Below are 16,148 nucleotides of genomic sequence, written 5' to 3' on the forward strand. Positions count from 1 at the left end.
AAAAGTCTACTACCAGATGGTTCCACTGCTGAAGTCTACCAATCTTTTCAGTAAGAACAATGTCATTCTTTCTCAAACTCATGCAAAAAAATTAAGAGTCAGGAAATAGTCCCAGACTCATGTCACGTGGTCAGTATTACCCTGAGGCCAAACTCAGATAAGGATATTACAAGAAAACTATAAGCCAATATCCCTGGTAAAGATGCAGAAATCCTCAAAATACAAACAAACCAATTTCAATAGCACACTAAAAGGATTGAAGGGATCACAATCAAGTAGGGTCTATCCTTGGGATGCAGTGATGTTTCAACTTAACAAAATGAAGAATAAAAATTCGTGGGCCTCCCCTGGTGGCACAGGCGGTTGAGTGCTGCACTGAGAAGCTGTCTGCAGCCCCTGCAGCGCGGGTTTGATCCCCGCCAGGCGGTGATGGTCCCACATGGCGCAGCGACCTCTCCTGTTGCACCCGCTGCTCCCCTCAGCATTGTGTTTCATCAGTCTGCCTGTTCTGCTCCCCACTCTGTCTCTGGTGAATCTTCTCACCCTCCCGCATATCTGGCCTGTGCCCTGGTTCTTGTATAAATAAATAAAATAAATCTTAAAAAAAATTGTATAATCATTTCAATAGATCCAGACAAAGCATTTGAAACAATTCATCATTTTTCATGATAAAAAATGGTAGAGAAGGAACACACTCAACATAATGAATATCACAAATGACAATCAATGATTAATGATTGTCACATTCAATAATAAAAGATTGATAGCAATCTGTAAGATCAGGAACAAGACAAGGTGCCCATGCTCACCATACCAATTCAGCATTGTACTGGACTCTTAGGGTAATTAAGCAAGAAAAATAAATAAAAGTCATTGCAATTAGAAAAGAATTAAGGTATGTTTTACTTGGAAAAGAAGCAAAGGATATCTTTGTTGATGACATGATCTTGTACATATATAATCATAAAGACTCCACCACAAAATTGTTGGAACTAATCAATGCATTCTTTAAAGCTGGAGGATACAAAATAAAATCTATACACCCAAAACTATAAGACATTGATGAAAGAAATTGAATACACAAACAGAAGGAGGGACAGCTTGTGCTTATGGATAATATAAGGAGAAATAACAGTTAAAATGTCCATATTACACAGTCATCTATATATTCAATGCAATCCCTATCAAAATTTCAATAACATTTCACAGAAATACAAAAAACACTATATATATATATATATATATATATGTGATCCCCAAAGACCCTAAATAGTCAAAACAACCTTGAGAAAGAGCAAAGCTGGAGGCATCGCACACCTTGATTTCAAACTGAGTTACGTAACTATAGTAATCGAAGCTGTATGGCATTTGCATAAAAACAGACACATAAACAAATGAAACAGAGTTAAAAACCTAGAAATAAACATATAAGGTCAACTAACAGATCATAAGGCAAACAAGGATATTCAATGGGGAAATGATAGTTCATTCAATAGATGATGTTGGAAAAACTGGATATTCACATGCGAAAGAGTGAATTAAATCCCTATCCTATACCACTCAAAAGATTTAAGTGAAAATGAATTAAGTACTTAAACATAAGGCCTGAAACTGTAAAAATCTTGCACAAAAACATCGGTAAAAAACTCTCTGACTGGTCATGGCAATGACTTTTTGTATATAACACCAACAGCACAAACGACACAAATAAAAGTAATTAAGGCAAATTGCATCAGACTGAAAAGCTTATGCATAGCAAAAGAAACAATTAAGGAAATTAAAAGGCATCCTATGAAATAGAAGGAAACATTTGTAAACCATATATCTGATAAGGGGTTAATATCAAAATATATATGGAACTCATATAACTCAATAGCAACAAAATCCCATTTAAAAAAAATCTCATTTAAAAAATGGGCAAGGGACCAGAATAGACATTTTTCTGAAGAACACTAAATGGCCAACAGGTCATAAAAGTTGCTCAACATCAGAAATCATTAGGGAAAAGCAAGTCAAAACCATAGTGAAATATACTTTATACCAGTTAAAATAGCTAATAGCAAAAAGACAAGCCATAACAGTTATTAGTGAGGATATGGAGAAAAGGGAACACTTGTGCACAGTTGATGGGACTATAAATCAAATATGTCAGTATGGAAAACAGTATAGAAGTTCCTCAAGAAAAAAAAAAAAAAGAACTACCGTATAATCCAGTCATCCATCTTCTGGCTATTTAACCCAACCCAACCAAACCAAAATCACTATCTTGAAGAAGTATCTGCACTCCCAGGTTCACTGCAGCATTATTCATAATAGCCAAGACATGGAAACAATCTAAGTGCCCATCAGTGGATGAGTGGATAAAAGAAAATGTGATATACTGAAATTCTGTCCACCGTAAAAATGAATGAAATCCTGTCATTTGTAGCATCAGAGAAAGACAAATACTATGTGATTTCACTTCTTGTGAAATTCTAAAAATATCAAACTCATAGAAACAGAGACTAAATTGAAGGTTATCAGGGAGCAGGGAAGATGGGAAGATGTTGGGTGAAGTGTATGAACTTTTCAGTTGAAGATCAAGAAGCTGCAGGAATCCACTTTACGCCATGATGACTATGGTCAGTAATACTCTATTTTATAGTTGAAAATTGATAAGAGTAAATCATAAATGTCCTTGCCATAACAACAAAAAAATTGTAATTAAATAACATGAAGAGTGTGTTGATGAACCTTATGTCGTAAAACTTTTGCTCTGTGTGTGTGTGTTTGTGAGATCAACCTATTGTGCACCTTAAATTTACACAATGTTATATGTAAACCACATCTCAGCAAAGCAGGGAAAAAATGGGAAAAATTCAGTCTCTTGAGTACCTAATTTGAATATACCAAAACTATGTTATCCACATGTTCTCAGATGTAAATAAGCTTGCATGTTTACATATAAATTAGCTTAGTTACTAAATGTTTTCCTTAACTTTTATCTTAGAATGCTGATCCTTTTGATTGGAGAGAGTTTAATAGAGCATGACTCATTTAAATAACTTTTATATGCCAACTCTAGACACTTTCTCACAGTCTCCTTATCCTGTACACCCTTGATCAGGCTAAACCTTTCTAAGATTTTTTTTTTTTTAGTATTCTATTTGGACTCATTTAGAAGTTTCTCTTTTTCTAATGATTAAATAATGAATAGCTAATGTTTTTGATTCTTCAGAGGATGTTTTAAGATCTTTTTTATCACCATTACATAAAATTCTTTCAGTAATTTAAGTTTTTGATTAAAAATGCGAAGTTAAAATGGCAGCTACTTTATTTAAAGACATATTACAATCTAATTTTTTTTCTTTGTAAATCTCTAAAATACCATGGCTAAATAGTTCATTTGTCTTTATAAGGATGTGTGTTTTAAACATAGCTTTTTTCAATATAAAAATCATTACAGATTTATATTACAGGTTATAGAATACTGATGAGTTGATAAACAATATGAAAACCACCTACCTATTATTTCACTGCCCAGAGAGAACCATCATGCAAATGCGGTATTCCCTTAAGGGAGTACAGGCACAACTGTAGCTGTGTGCCTTTGAACACAACTGCATGTGTGTGTTAGATCACAAAGGGACAGATCCAAGTATAAAATAACTTATGTCCCACAGTACTTGTGGTTTAAAAGTCAGTTTTACCGCCTTTATTTTTTTTTTCTCTTGAGAGTGTATAAATCTTCCACCTTTATTTTTTTAATCTTCACGAATTCTGTCAAGAACATCTTTTTCCTCACAAGTATCACACCTGAAAACACAGCCTCACAGAAATGTAGTCACAATATTAGCCGCTACAACAATTAGCAAATCACAGGGCTCACACTCAAACTCAATTCTCCCAGCATCTCAAATCCAGTATCCTTCCCTCAACAATTCAGCTTCCTCATGTATTTGTATTCCTGCTACAATTTGTACTTTTGACTAAATTAAAAATCATTCTAAAAGTTTGCCTTAAAATACCCCCAGAGTGTTACTAAATTAAGGTTAAATCTCAAGTATAAATTTCCAAACAATTAGTTTTGGTTTTGCCCGAGCAGAACACCCCACAGATGATGACGAATAAAAACTATTTACACAGTACCATAGTGCATTTCTTGTAAAAACGTTGGGTCTGTAGCAGCGATTTGCTAATCAAATTCAGAATTTGATTTGAAATGCCTCCGGCAGGCAGCCAATCCAGTTATGAAAGAACAGAAGCAAAAACCAGGGCCCTGGTGAGTCTCCTCCAGAAGCTAGCTGAGTCCTTTGCTCTTGTTAGCGAACTGATTCCATAGGAAATCACTGCCATTGCCCCTAAAATAAAATATCATAGTTAATTTTTTCAATAAATTATTGGACTCTACTAGACACAAAACATGTACATTTTGGAATCTAGAGTTATAAAATATTCTGACATGTTTTAATATAAACAGGAACATTTCCAATGATTGCTTGGATCTAAAATGTTTTTCCACTTGACATTTGTTTATACTTCCTAGGAAAGAAACTCTATTTATGGATAACTGAATAACACAAATAAACATCAGAGAGAGCTGAAAAATCAGCTTTGATTATGCATGAAAATCTACAATGTCATTGTGTACTCTTATGCCGTATTCTGATTGCCTGTTTATTTTTACAGAACTGCTGGTGAGCCTATGGAAGAGGAGCCAGCCTTGTGAAGTGCCAAGTTCCCCCCACCCCGATATTTCCTGTGTGTGACATCATTGTGTATCCCCCCACCGCAGCACCCTCAGACATGTCTTGTCTGCTGCCTGGGTGGCACAGATTCGATGGAACATAAACACTGGGCACAAAATTCTGAACAGCAGCTTCACTTGTTCTTTGGATGGACTTGAAAGGGCATTAAAGATTCCTTAAATGTAACCGCTGTGATTCTAAAGTTACAGTAAACCACGATTGGAAGAAACTGTTTCCAGCGTTCTTTTAATATTCTGGGTGACCCACTCCCAGGCTCAAAGTATGAACCAGAAACATCCAAAACAGCATTAAATACTATTAATTGCAGAAGTTATGACAGCCAGCGAAATTTTGGGCAAAACCTGAGAAATAATCATTCCTGACATTCTGATCAGGTTTTTATTGGGTAATTTTTTGTCAGTCTTAAATTGTTTACAGGATTTGTTTTCAGGATGAACAAATAGCAATTCCGGACAGATTGCAGGATTTTTGTTTTGTTTTGTTTGTTTTTTTGGCCTTTGTTTTAAGACACAGTTCAACCCTGGCTAGCAGAGTTCAAAATGGAGGAGCTGGGACGAGGGTTTTTTCAGTGGACTAAACCACACTATATCACAAAATCCAAATGCCAAAGGAACCTCGCACACTCTATGTAATGATGCAATATTTTATGTCACATTTTGAGAAAAATTTCCCTATTTCCTGAACATCCCTCTCTCTGTTCTCACACATGGAGCTTTGCAATTGTATTTGAGGATGAAACCCCCACCCGCCTTCATACATCCTTTGTCCTGGTGACAGTAGCTCTGAGCATATGTCCCAAGGGGAATTTTCGGTGTCTTTGAAAAGTGCACAACTTTTCAAAGATGGTCTTAATTTGTTCCAAATCTATCAAGAATTTATTCTCACTTTTCTTTTTCTGCCTGCCATCATTTCCTTTCTTGTTCCCTTTCATCCTTCCTTCCTATAGAAAAGCTGAAGACTATCCATAATCTCCCCTATTACACAGAAACTTTGAGGGTTTTTAAATTAATTTATTTATTTTTTTCTTGTCCAGGTTAACACAGTTGCTTGGTCTGATTGTGCTCTGTTAGCTATGAAACCGTTGAGGTGAACATGGCTTACACAATGTTAATGTCACTGAATTTTTTAAATCTTTGAAGTGTATTAATGAAGGCATTGCCTGTTTAAAGTCACCTTGAATTGAGTTAACCTTGAAGTTGTGCCTTCATGTAAAAAAAATACAAAACAGCAAAACACTAACTTAACCTTTATATACGTTGCCTTAGTGTCAAAGACTAAAATTAATGGATTTTTTTTGAGATTAAAAGCAACTACTAAGTAAGAGGATAAATACTTATCCACAAATTCTATTTCAATGTTAACTCAAACACCTAAAGACATTGATATAGAATACCTTGCAGTATTTAATATCTGACAATGCTTTGGAAAGAGTTGATGTTTCTTTTTATATATTTTCCTAACTCAAAGGATATATTAAAGCCATAAGTGAAGATTGTCATGCTTTTATTCAGAAATCTGAAAGAAACCTTAATTAAAACAAGGTTTTAGGGAAGGCCATGATATGAAAGATATGGAACAATATGGTTTTCGTTAAAGAGGACTCTAACCTGTAAATCAAAGATGAAAGATTTCACTCAAGTAGAATTATATAACTCCTTTTGTTATACAGTCAGACCATATTTTTCATGCATTTGGTTTTTTTAGGATTACCATTTTAATTTTAAAGACTTTTATTATATATACAAGAATGGCTCAAAACTTGTTTTAACATCTTAGAAATTTGAGACACCCTTTGAAATAGGAAATCTGAAATGGAATGTAACTCAGTATTACGTAAAAATTACTTTCATTGCATAAGGGTAAGGTCAACCTAGATTCACAATATAGATTTTACAAATCTTTAGTTTTACAAAAGAATTCATGATATTTTCAGAGAAATCCATGCCAATTATATTTGCTAGCTCTTGCTATTTTGCTATAATTGCTTGAAGAGATTTACTTAGAAAAACCAAATAGAGGAGCCAAAGATTAAAAAAAAAAAAAGAAAGTTTCCCTCTTCTAAAATGGAAAGTTATTTCATATTTTAATTGGAAACATAATTGTGATGTTTTGAAATGAACTTGATAATCATAAATCTCTATTATTACTCTTCAGTACTCCCAGATAGTTTTTTGATGTTGAATAAGAAAATGAAAAGTATAATGCAACCATACAAGTTTTCTGAAGTTTCCTACTGCATATTTATGCACAGCCTCAATCTGATAAAGTCAAATCACTAGAACATCTCCATGGTTATTTAGATTTAAAACATGACACATTAATGAGTTAATCACACATCCTTCCATGTGATACCGTACCCAATTGGTTGCAATTCACATCTTTAGGATACATGGAGAGGCAGATAAACTATGGAGAGGATTAATCACAGCTGAATGTAGTTGTAGGAACAGAATGCCAGTGCTTTTTGATTATACCGTTACAAGATGTAGTGTAGCCCTCAGGGACAGAATGGAGGCTTTTGGAGAATATCAACACTTCTTTTGAAATAGACCAGCACTTTTTGAAAGGGCAGTCTCATTTGGTACAGTTTTCTTCACTTATACATTTAATTTTTATTGCTCACAATAGTTTCCAGGAAAGGGCTATTTAGAATTCCTCTATATGTATTATCAATAATATATTTCTTTCTGATCCATACTTTGAAAGATAATCACAGCCCTTTTCTACAATTTCATAATAGATTCTAGTAGATGAATAAATCTTATGGTTTTGAGAAACCTATTATCAAACAAGCTAGACATTTAACAAGATTTGATAACAGGTACAAAAAAATATAAAAAAAAAATCTCAGTTCTATAGTTAAATCCAGGCCTATATATTAAATTGAAACCCACAAACATTAGTGTCAGATAATGAATAAAATGGACCTCAACTGGTAATAGAGCTATTTTAGCATTTCTTAGTAAAGGGAAGAACATTTTGTAATAAAATATTTTAATAAGGTAGTAGCATCAACAATGGAGCTAGAAGTCACCTGCTTTGGGTGAGAACAGAGATAATTATGAAAAATTACTACAAATCACATTTCCATTACCAATTCTAGGAAGTAAAATCTTTGGTTTTTACTACAACCCCATGCATAACATACATCTCTCACTGACAACATGGTGCCTTTGAAAGCAAGACAGCTGACGTGACGATTTCAGAAACTATGGGACAGCTCACTCCTAACAATTCAGTACTGTTTTATTTCCAAAGGTCTTTCATAAAGTTTTGTGGATCTACTGGTTTGGTTTTGTTTTTTCACAGACTCCATATGGAAATAAAATTGAATGATCATGTAGAAAGACTCCTGGGAGAAAATTTATTTTCAATCAGCACTTCTATACTTATTTTTCATTCCAGCATTTATTTTTAGGACAAGTTATTTAAGTATTCCTTACTATTTATCTTTTAAAAGTTTACTCTCAGTTTATCTCAATGAAAGTATTAAATGTTTAAAATAGCCACAAAACAAACTAGACAAAAGTTTCTGTCTTAAAAGTGATTCATTCTGAGCTTGAAATAAACACTCTGTCAAAGTTTGACATTGTCATTTCTAGCAGCATCTATCTTAACATTCTTTACCAGCTTTAGGGATGACATAATTTGACTTGTTGAGAAAAATAAGAAAAAGAGAAGTAAGAAACAACACACCTGTCCAAGTATTCCATAAAGAGGGCATTTCACCTCTCTCAAAGAAATGGAAACCAGATCATCTGTGCTAAGAAATGAAGGCTTTTTATTGCTGTCTTCAAAACCAGTCATTAACTTGGTCATGATCATCATCAAATACTCGATGTGTTCCCAAGGGACACAGTTATATTTTGGTGTCCTGCAGTATTCTGTACTCTTTGCTGTCTTTTGAGTGAAGTATTAAATATCAAATTCATCAAAACACCATCACTGAAAAATACAAGTGCCTATGTATGGCTTCCTTTTCTGATCCTATTTACATTGAAAATCACAGCCCTTGCCTCCTAACAGCTTGCTTTGACTCTGTGAAATGCTTCTTGAAGCATACCATGATTGTCATGTTGCCAGAGTATATTTTTTCAAATGAACATGGTATATACTCCCATAGGACTGTAGAACTTGGTTTCTCTAAATCAACTGTAGTCGGTTTTTTTTCTATGCAACAGCCGGCTTTATATAATGGATTAAGTGACAACTGAATCAGTTATTATATGCTGGAAATGGCTGAGTCAAATCAATAAGTCAACTTATTGATTTGGGGCTGTTTGGACTTGATATCAGTGATAGAGTTATAGAATTGCAACAATTTCCCAAACCATCCTAAGTCACAGGCTGGAACATTTAGATCCACAATGAACCCACCACAGAGTGCCAATCTTTCTAATTAATGACTTCCTTTCCAACCCTCCCTTTTTCCTCTGTCCAACTACAAATACCAAGTTCCATATCTAAACGATCAGAATAATTTCTTAATTCTCTACTTTGTTTCCTAAGTAGAAATAAACTTTACAAGTTATTTTTTGCACTACCACTAGGTATGATTCTTTTAATGTCACTTTATATAAACATCCTCATAGATACTCTTTAGTCTCTTCCTTTCAAGAATCACTTGTTTTTTTTTTTTTTATTCTTTTCATAAAAGTTTGTTTTGGTGTGCAATTTTTGAACAGGCATTTTATTTTATTAATACAGAATTTGTTGTTTCAAATGTAGTTTTATAGCATTCTTGCTACTACCTAATTATTTCATACTAGTTATCCCATAGAGATTATAATTTTCTTGCCATTGGATGATGTCTTTATGAGACAAACCCACAAATATTAAATTCAACATGAGGAATAGTGACAAAGAAAAATTTTAAATCAATATAATTTAGAAACAAGATACTTTACAATTATTCAAAGAAAATTTTAGTCCTTTTATGTTCCTGTTAGGGTCATAGGCACATTAAGGGCAAATGTTGCAACACTAAATATAAGAAGGAGGGTCAATTATTTTGTGGGATATTTTGGTGATATCTGGCAAGCTTTATGGTAGTAGCCTTTTGTGGAGTTGGCCCTTTATGTTAATTTATGGAGAACTTGCAGCAATTTTTTGCTATTGCTTTTATTAACATTACTCATTTTAAATTGAGTAATAAAAGATGAACTTAATAACTAGTAACTTTAAAATTATATAAATATGAAAAAGTGCAAAACTATACTAAATCATATACACTATTGTAAACTAATGTTACCTCAATACAAAAAAAACCCACTAAAGAGAAGAAACACACACACACACACACACACACATATATATATGAAAGAAAGAGTACCATGTGTATGCAAAGATTGTTTTTAGATAAAAATCTCCTTGCACTCTTCCTAAGTTGTAAGATTCTCAAACTCTTTCTGGATAAGCAATGTGAGTGTTTGTGTCCACAACAGCCAGGTTATAAGAAAACTGTTCAGTGGCTACTGGGCGTAACTAGCATTCTGTTTAAAATGAGTGACCATTTTTTTGTAGATTACAACCTCAACAGTTTGTGTCATTTGAAGGCAAATGTTCTGGTATTTTTAAATAAGATGGGCAAGGCAGGCAGGAAACCAGTATTTATTACTCTTGTGATTAAACACTCTAGACCAGGCTTGTTGACGTGTATGCCAATAATCGGAGTTTCTGGCTTAGTGAAAATGAAAATGTCTTTTCTATTGTGGTCTTATATCTGTTTTGGTAATAAGATCAGTTTGTTGTTCTCTGTGCACCAGTGGTTTTGCCCTTAATTTTTCTGGCTAGCATTCACCAAGATCTGTCATGCAGAGCTGCTGAAAAAAATACATGTTGCCAAACTCCTTTTCATGAAATTGTGCTGCCAGTGATGTTTTTCCAAATGTGAAAAATAATTATCTAATAAAGGACTAATACCTAATAACAATACCAACACTAAACATGCTCATGAAATCTTCACCTTCTGATTCCTCTTTTTGTATTTGAAATATTAAATGGAAAATTTGATGGTGTGTTCCAAATTATTGTTGATGTTGCTAATGTCACAACTCTCCTTCAAAGAGGATGAAAGATTCATTTTTGTCTTGTGTTTTCTACTGAATTAGAATTTCCTTTAGTCCTAGTATGAATAAAAGCTATTTGAAATAAAAGTGTCCTTATTTTTCTACTTCCTTGGTGGCTACCATTAGTATCTGAATACCAGATATTTTTAAAATATTTACTAAATAGAAGCATTATAATTATAGAAATTATAAATAAAATATTCATAAAATATTAACTGTAAAATCACTGTGACATGCAGTTCCACGTTCAAAAAACAAGAGGGATTTTTACAAGTGAATTTCATTTATAATTATATAAGGATTCACAAATAGAAGAAAAAGTAGCAACAGCAACTGTTGTGTTGTGTATTTTGCTGGTCAGGATAAAGAGTAATAGTAGCTAAAACTAATTAAGCACTAACCATGTGCCGGTACTCTGCTGAGTACTGCACCTATCACATGAACTCTTTATCATGCATTATTACTCCCATTTAATAAGAACTTTGAGCATGGAAAAGGTTAATTCCACATATTCACTGTTACAGATAGTAAGAGAGTGGTTAGATCCACACCTATTTCTATCTAGCTCTAAAGTCTATTCTCTCGGCCTCCCCTGGTGGTGGTGTTTGAACGCTGGGCTGCGAAGCTGCCCACAGGCTCGGCAGCACCAGTTCCATCCCTGGCCACCTGCAAGAGTCCCACGTGGCACGCAGACCTCTCCTGCTGCACCCGCTGCTTCCCTCAGCAGTGTGTTTCGTCAGTCTTCCTGTTCTGTTCCCTGCTCTGTCTCTGGTGAATCTGCTCACCCTCCCGCACTTCTGACTGTACCCAGTGCTTGTATAAATAAATGAATAAATAAAATCTTTTTTAAAAAAAATCAACCAAAAACAAAAAAAAAGAAAAGAAAAGAAAAGAAAGTCTATTCTCTTTCCCAAAGTCATACATGATATTTCAAGGATGGCATACTGAAAACATTCTTTAGCTAAAAAAAAAAAAAAAAAAAAAACTAAAAAAAAAAAGACCCTATGACTCACCTTCAAAAACAGACAGAATCTCAGTCCCTACTAACCTTACAATTTTATTAAATAATCATTTTACATGGACCTGGTAATTGTGGCTAGGTTTGTACAGTAAATACAAGTTGCAAAACAGTTCTTTTTTCCCCCAATTTCAACATCTTTCTTTAATCTAGCCAAGAACCCTAAGATGTCTTTGGAATACATATTCCAGAAACTCTTGAAATCCATTCCAAGACCAATACTTATTTTTATATTCTATCACCCCCTGCAGTGTTTAACACTAAAACATAGCTGTTTCCAGGGGACAATGGTTTGGGTTCCTTCTGGGAAAAGATAGCAATATTTTGTCTAACATAAAGTGAACTTGAGATGGAATGGGTGGGTAAACTCAGCTTCAATGGTAAACACCTTTGGTTTAATCGGATTTGTCAAATGGCAAATGTTACTTCATAGTTCTTTGTTTCTTTTAAGTTTCCGTGGTGAAAAGTGAGCAGTTGAAAGTGTGGAATATAAATAAAAAATAAGAATGAAAATTGTAGTATTATTTTTAAAAAGTTTGTAGTTAGAAATAGAAGTCTAAAGAATTTAATTACTTAAGACTTTTAAAGTTGCTTAATTCAAAGTACTTCCAAATATTCTAATTCCTGCTTAGCTTTATACTATCAATACCAATTCCTGTGGTGCTCTCCTTGACTATAAATGGACCATTCTTCAGATATACCAATAAGTACTTTGGAAATTATTATTGCAAATGTCATATGAGTAGGAAGTAAGATTCAGGAAAAGAGGGGACTGGATTCCTTTTTAAGATCCTTATAAACCTGGAGATATGAGAAAATAAGACTGCCTTTAACTTAGATCAAGTCAAGTTTAAAATTCTTAGTATATCTAGAAAAAGCGCTATTAACATCTATTTAGGCTCTTGAAACTTAGCACATTTAAAATCTGATGTAGTACCACATATATATTTTGGTTTTCCCCAGAAATAATTTTTCCACAATAATTAGGTTTAAAAACGTAAGATATGGGACCTCTCCAGTGGCGCACGGTTGAGCGCTGGGCTGCAAAGCTGCCCGCAGCCTCTGCAGGGCCGGTTTGATCCCCGGCCCCCAGCGAGGGTCCCACATGGTGCACAGACCTCTCCTGCCGCCCGCTGCTCTCCTCAGCAGTGTACTTCGTCAGTCTGCCTGTTCTGTTCCCTGCTCAGTCTCTGGTGAATCCTCTCAGCCTCCCACACTTCTGGCTGTACCCAGTGCATGTATAAATAAATAAATAAATAAATCTTAAAAAAAAAAACAACTTAAGATATGATACAATAAATTACAAAGAAAGTCAAGGAAAAGATAAACACCTGGGATTACATCAAACTGAAAAGCTTCTGTATAGCAAAGGAGACATTAACCAAAACAAATAGACACCCCACTGATTGGAAAAAATATTTGCACTCCATGCAACCAATAAGGGACTGATCACAAAGACATTCAAAGAACTCACACAACTCAACAAATACAAAGTAAATAATCCAGTCAAGAAATGGGCAGAAGATCTTAAAAGCCATTCTTCCAAGGAGGAAATGCAAATGGCCAACAGGCATATGAAAAAGACATTCAACATTCCTTATAATCAGGGAAATGCAAATCAAAATCACATTGAGATAACACCTTACACCAGTAAGAATGGCACATATCAAAAAAAAAAAAACTTACAACAATTGTTGGCGAGGATGTAGTGAAAAAGGAACACTCCTACATTGCTGGTGGGAGTGAAAACTGGTCCAACCATTATGGAAAGCTGTCTGGAGGCTCCTCAGTCTACTAAAAATGGAGCTACCATATGACCCAGCAATTCCACTACTAGGGATCTACCCAATGGACATAGAAACATTAATTCAAAAGACCCCCTGTACCCCTATGTTTATTGCAGCACTATTTACAATAGGTAAAACCTGGAAACAACACAAATGCCCAAAAAATAGATGACTGGATCAAGAAGATGTGGCATATATACACAATGGACTATTATTCAGCAATGAAAAAAGGTAAATGCATGCCATTCACAGCAATATGGGTGGAACTAGAAGAAATTATGCTCAGTGAAATATAAGCCAGAAGGAAAAAGAAAAATATCAGATGTTTTCACTTCTAGCAAGAATGTAGGGGAACCCAATAAGACATCAGTGTAAAAAAATAACAGTACAAAACACAACAAAGCAAAAACAGACAATTATACATCAGAGACATCCTGCAGGGGAGGAGGAGGGAGAGGGATCAGAGGGAGGGAGGGAGGAGCACAGGGGACTGAGGTGATGGTGCACGGATGCATTGGTAAAGGAAACTCTATGCAGACTACACCTGAGAGGGTGGGGGAAGCAAATATTGTTTAAAAATGAAAAATGATGCAAAAAATAAAATAACAAAAATTTTAAATTAAAATTAATAAAATTAATATTTTATTAATATTTTGATAATAAATTAATTATATATTTATAAAATTTATTCTTAATTGGTTGTTTCATATCCCTGCTTCTTTTTAAAAATGTATATTTTTAGTGCACTGTGATAATTTTACTCCTTTGCTAAACATTTGAGTAAGGATACTCAATGGTATTTATTCTGAGAAATTATTTATTCTAAGAAAATTTATTTATTATTTATAAATAAATATTACTTATTCTAAGAAAATAGGATTTATTCTAAGAAAATTAATAGCTATTAGACATCCACCCTGTGTGCTCATTTAAATCTCAAAATGCTTCTGTGAGGGGAGTAATGTAACAGATGACAAAACTGAGACTCAAAGATCAAAAAATTCTATCTTCTTTACTGCTATCCAAACTATCTTACCTAATGTAATTAGCATTCACTGAATGCCAACAATGTCACATGTATTCAGTACTTTCATAGTAACATGATGAATAACAAGAAAATCGGCAATATCACTAAATAAAAGAAATTCAAATTTCATTAAAGCTCCCTCTTATATAGCTTGAAATAAATGCCGCAGAATAGATTTGGGCTTAGAAGTGTGTGATACTATGGCTTTAAAAGAATTACGTGGCCTGTCTGCTTTCTCCATTGAATTATAGCACAGAGGCAGACATCGATTATACTCAAGAAATATTTGTTGTCTAACTGACACATATAGTCACAGGAAGATTTGGGGGGAAATCTCTTAAGAGAGTAGATATGATTTAGGCTGTTTATTAATGTTCCTTTCATCTGTGAATATCTATCAGCTCAACATTCATTAAAGGAATAGAACATTGATATTTAGAAAGATAGGCGATCGAGTTTGTTCGATATCCCCAAAATTCCCTCAGAAATTGCTTCCTAAAATTTAATCATTTGTATTTCTTTCATTATTTCTTTTTCTCAATCATTAATTATAATTTCTGGTCATCAAGTCTCAAATAATCAAGTTCTTTGATAACCATTTCTGCTTTATTTCATTTTCTCTTTAATGAAATTCAATTTCCAACTTCTTTTACTTTTCAAAGCATTGATCTTAATAAGCAGTACTTTTAGTTCTTTCAACAGACCCCAAGTCCTGATAAGGCTGTTACACCCTCATCAGCTTGTATTTCTAGGGAGTCTCTGTCATTAAAACTAGGCTGTCATTTTGAAGTTTTAATTTCTGTAGTTTACTTCAGTTCATGCTTAATGAAATACATTCTAATTTTATTTTAATTGCTATATCCTTGTGCATCTCTTCCACTAGCCTATTAGATTCAACCCAGCAATCCCACACAACCAAAAACTGCTTTGCAATTAGTGACTATTCACCAAAGGATTGCTGGATGGTATAAGATAATCCCTTCTTGTCACTACTCCTTTTAAACCCAGTGGAAAATATATGGAATCCCATTGTACAATCTGTGTTACAAAATCATTGTCCTTTCTGTTAAGATCAAGCCAAATTAGCTATTTAGAGCTTTAAGAATCAATTTTAAAAGTAGCCAAATATATAAATCTTGTTAACTCCAAGGATACTAATATTTGGCCAATGTATCCCCAGAGTATTTACAGGGATCATGCAGAACTGAAAATCCATACTTGTACTTTCCAGCACCAGTTCTGCGATGAAGTAGCTTATAACATTGGATAGAATCATTATCGTCTTATAACCTTAATTTCTTGATTTTTCCCCTTAAATTTTTTGAAAGTTAAGCTATCTAATTCTATTATTTTAGAAATGGTATACATTATATTTCTGTTATTTTAGTGGTTGACTTAAAACCAGTTATCTCAATCACACATTTCTATTTTCCTCTTACAGAACAAAGTGTCATACATATATATGTATATATATATATAAATAAAGTGTCACATATATAT

The 16,148-nt window shown here is 33.8% G+C and overlaps 1 protein-coding gene across 4 annotated transcripts in view; it reads left to right on the forward strand.

Annotated features, from left to right (window-relative positions):
* Positions 1-4,708, forward strand: part of HDAC9 (histone deacetylase 9) — a gene marked incomplete at both ends in the record, with an annotated part of 409,639 nt that extends 404,931 nt beyond the window's left edge. For all 4 annotated transcript variants that reach the window (XM_084230504.1, XM_084230512.1, XM_084230510.1 and 1 more), the window contains one exon: positions 4,669-4,708. In XM_084230504.1, the coding sequence (XP_084086630.1) occupies positions 4,669-4,708 (40 nt within the window). The remainder of the gene's footprint in view (positions 1-4,668) is intronic.
* Between the last annotated feature and the right edge of the window lie 11,440 nt (positions 4,709-16,148).

Source organism: Talpa europaea (assembly GCF_964194135.1).
Source record: "Talpa europaea genome assembly, chromosome: 3".
NCBI classification, from domain to species: Eukaryota; Metazoa; Chordata; class Mammalia; order Eulipotyphla; family Talpidae; genus Talpa; species Talpa europaea.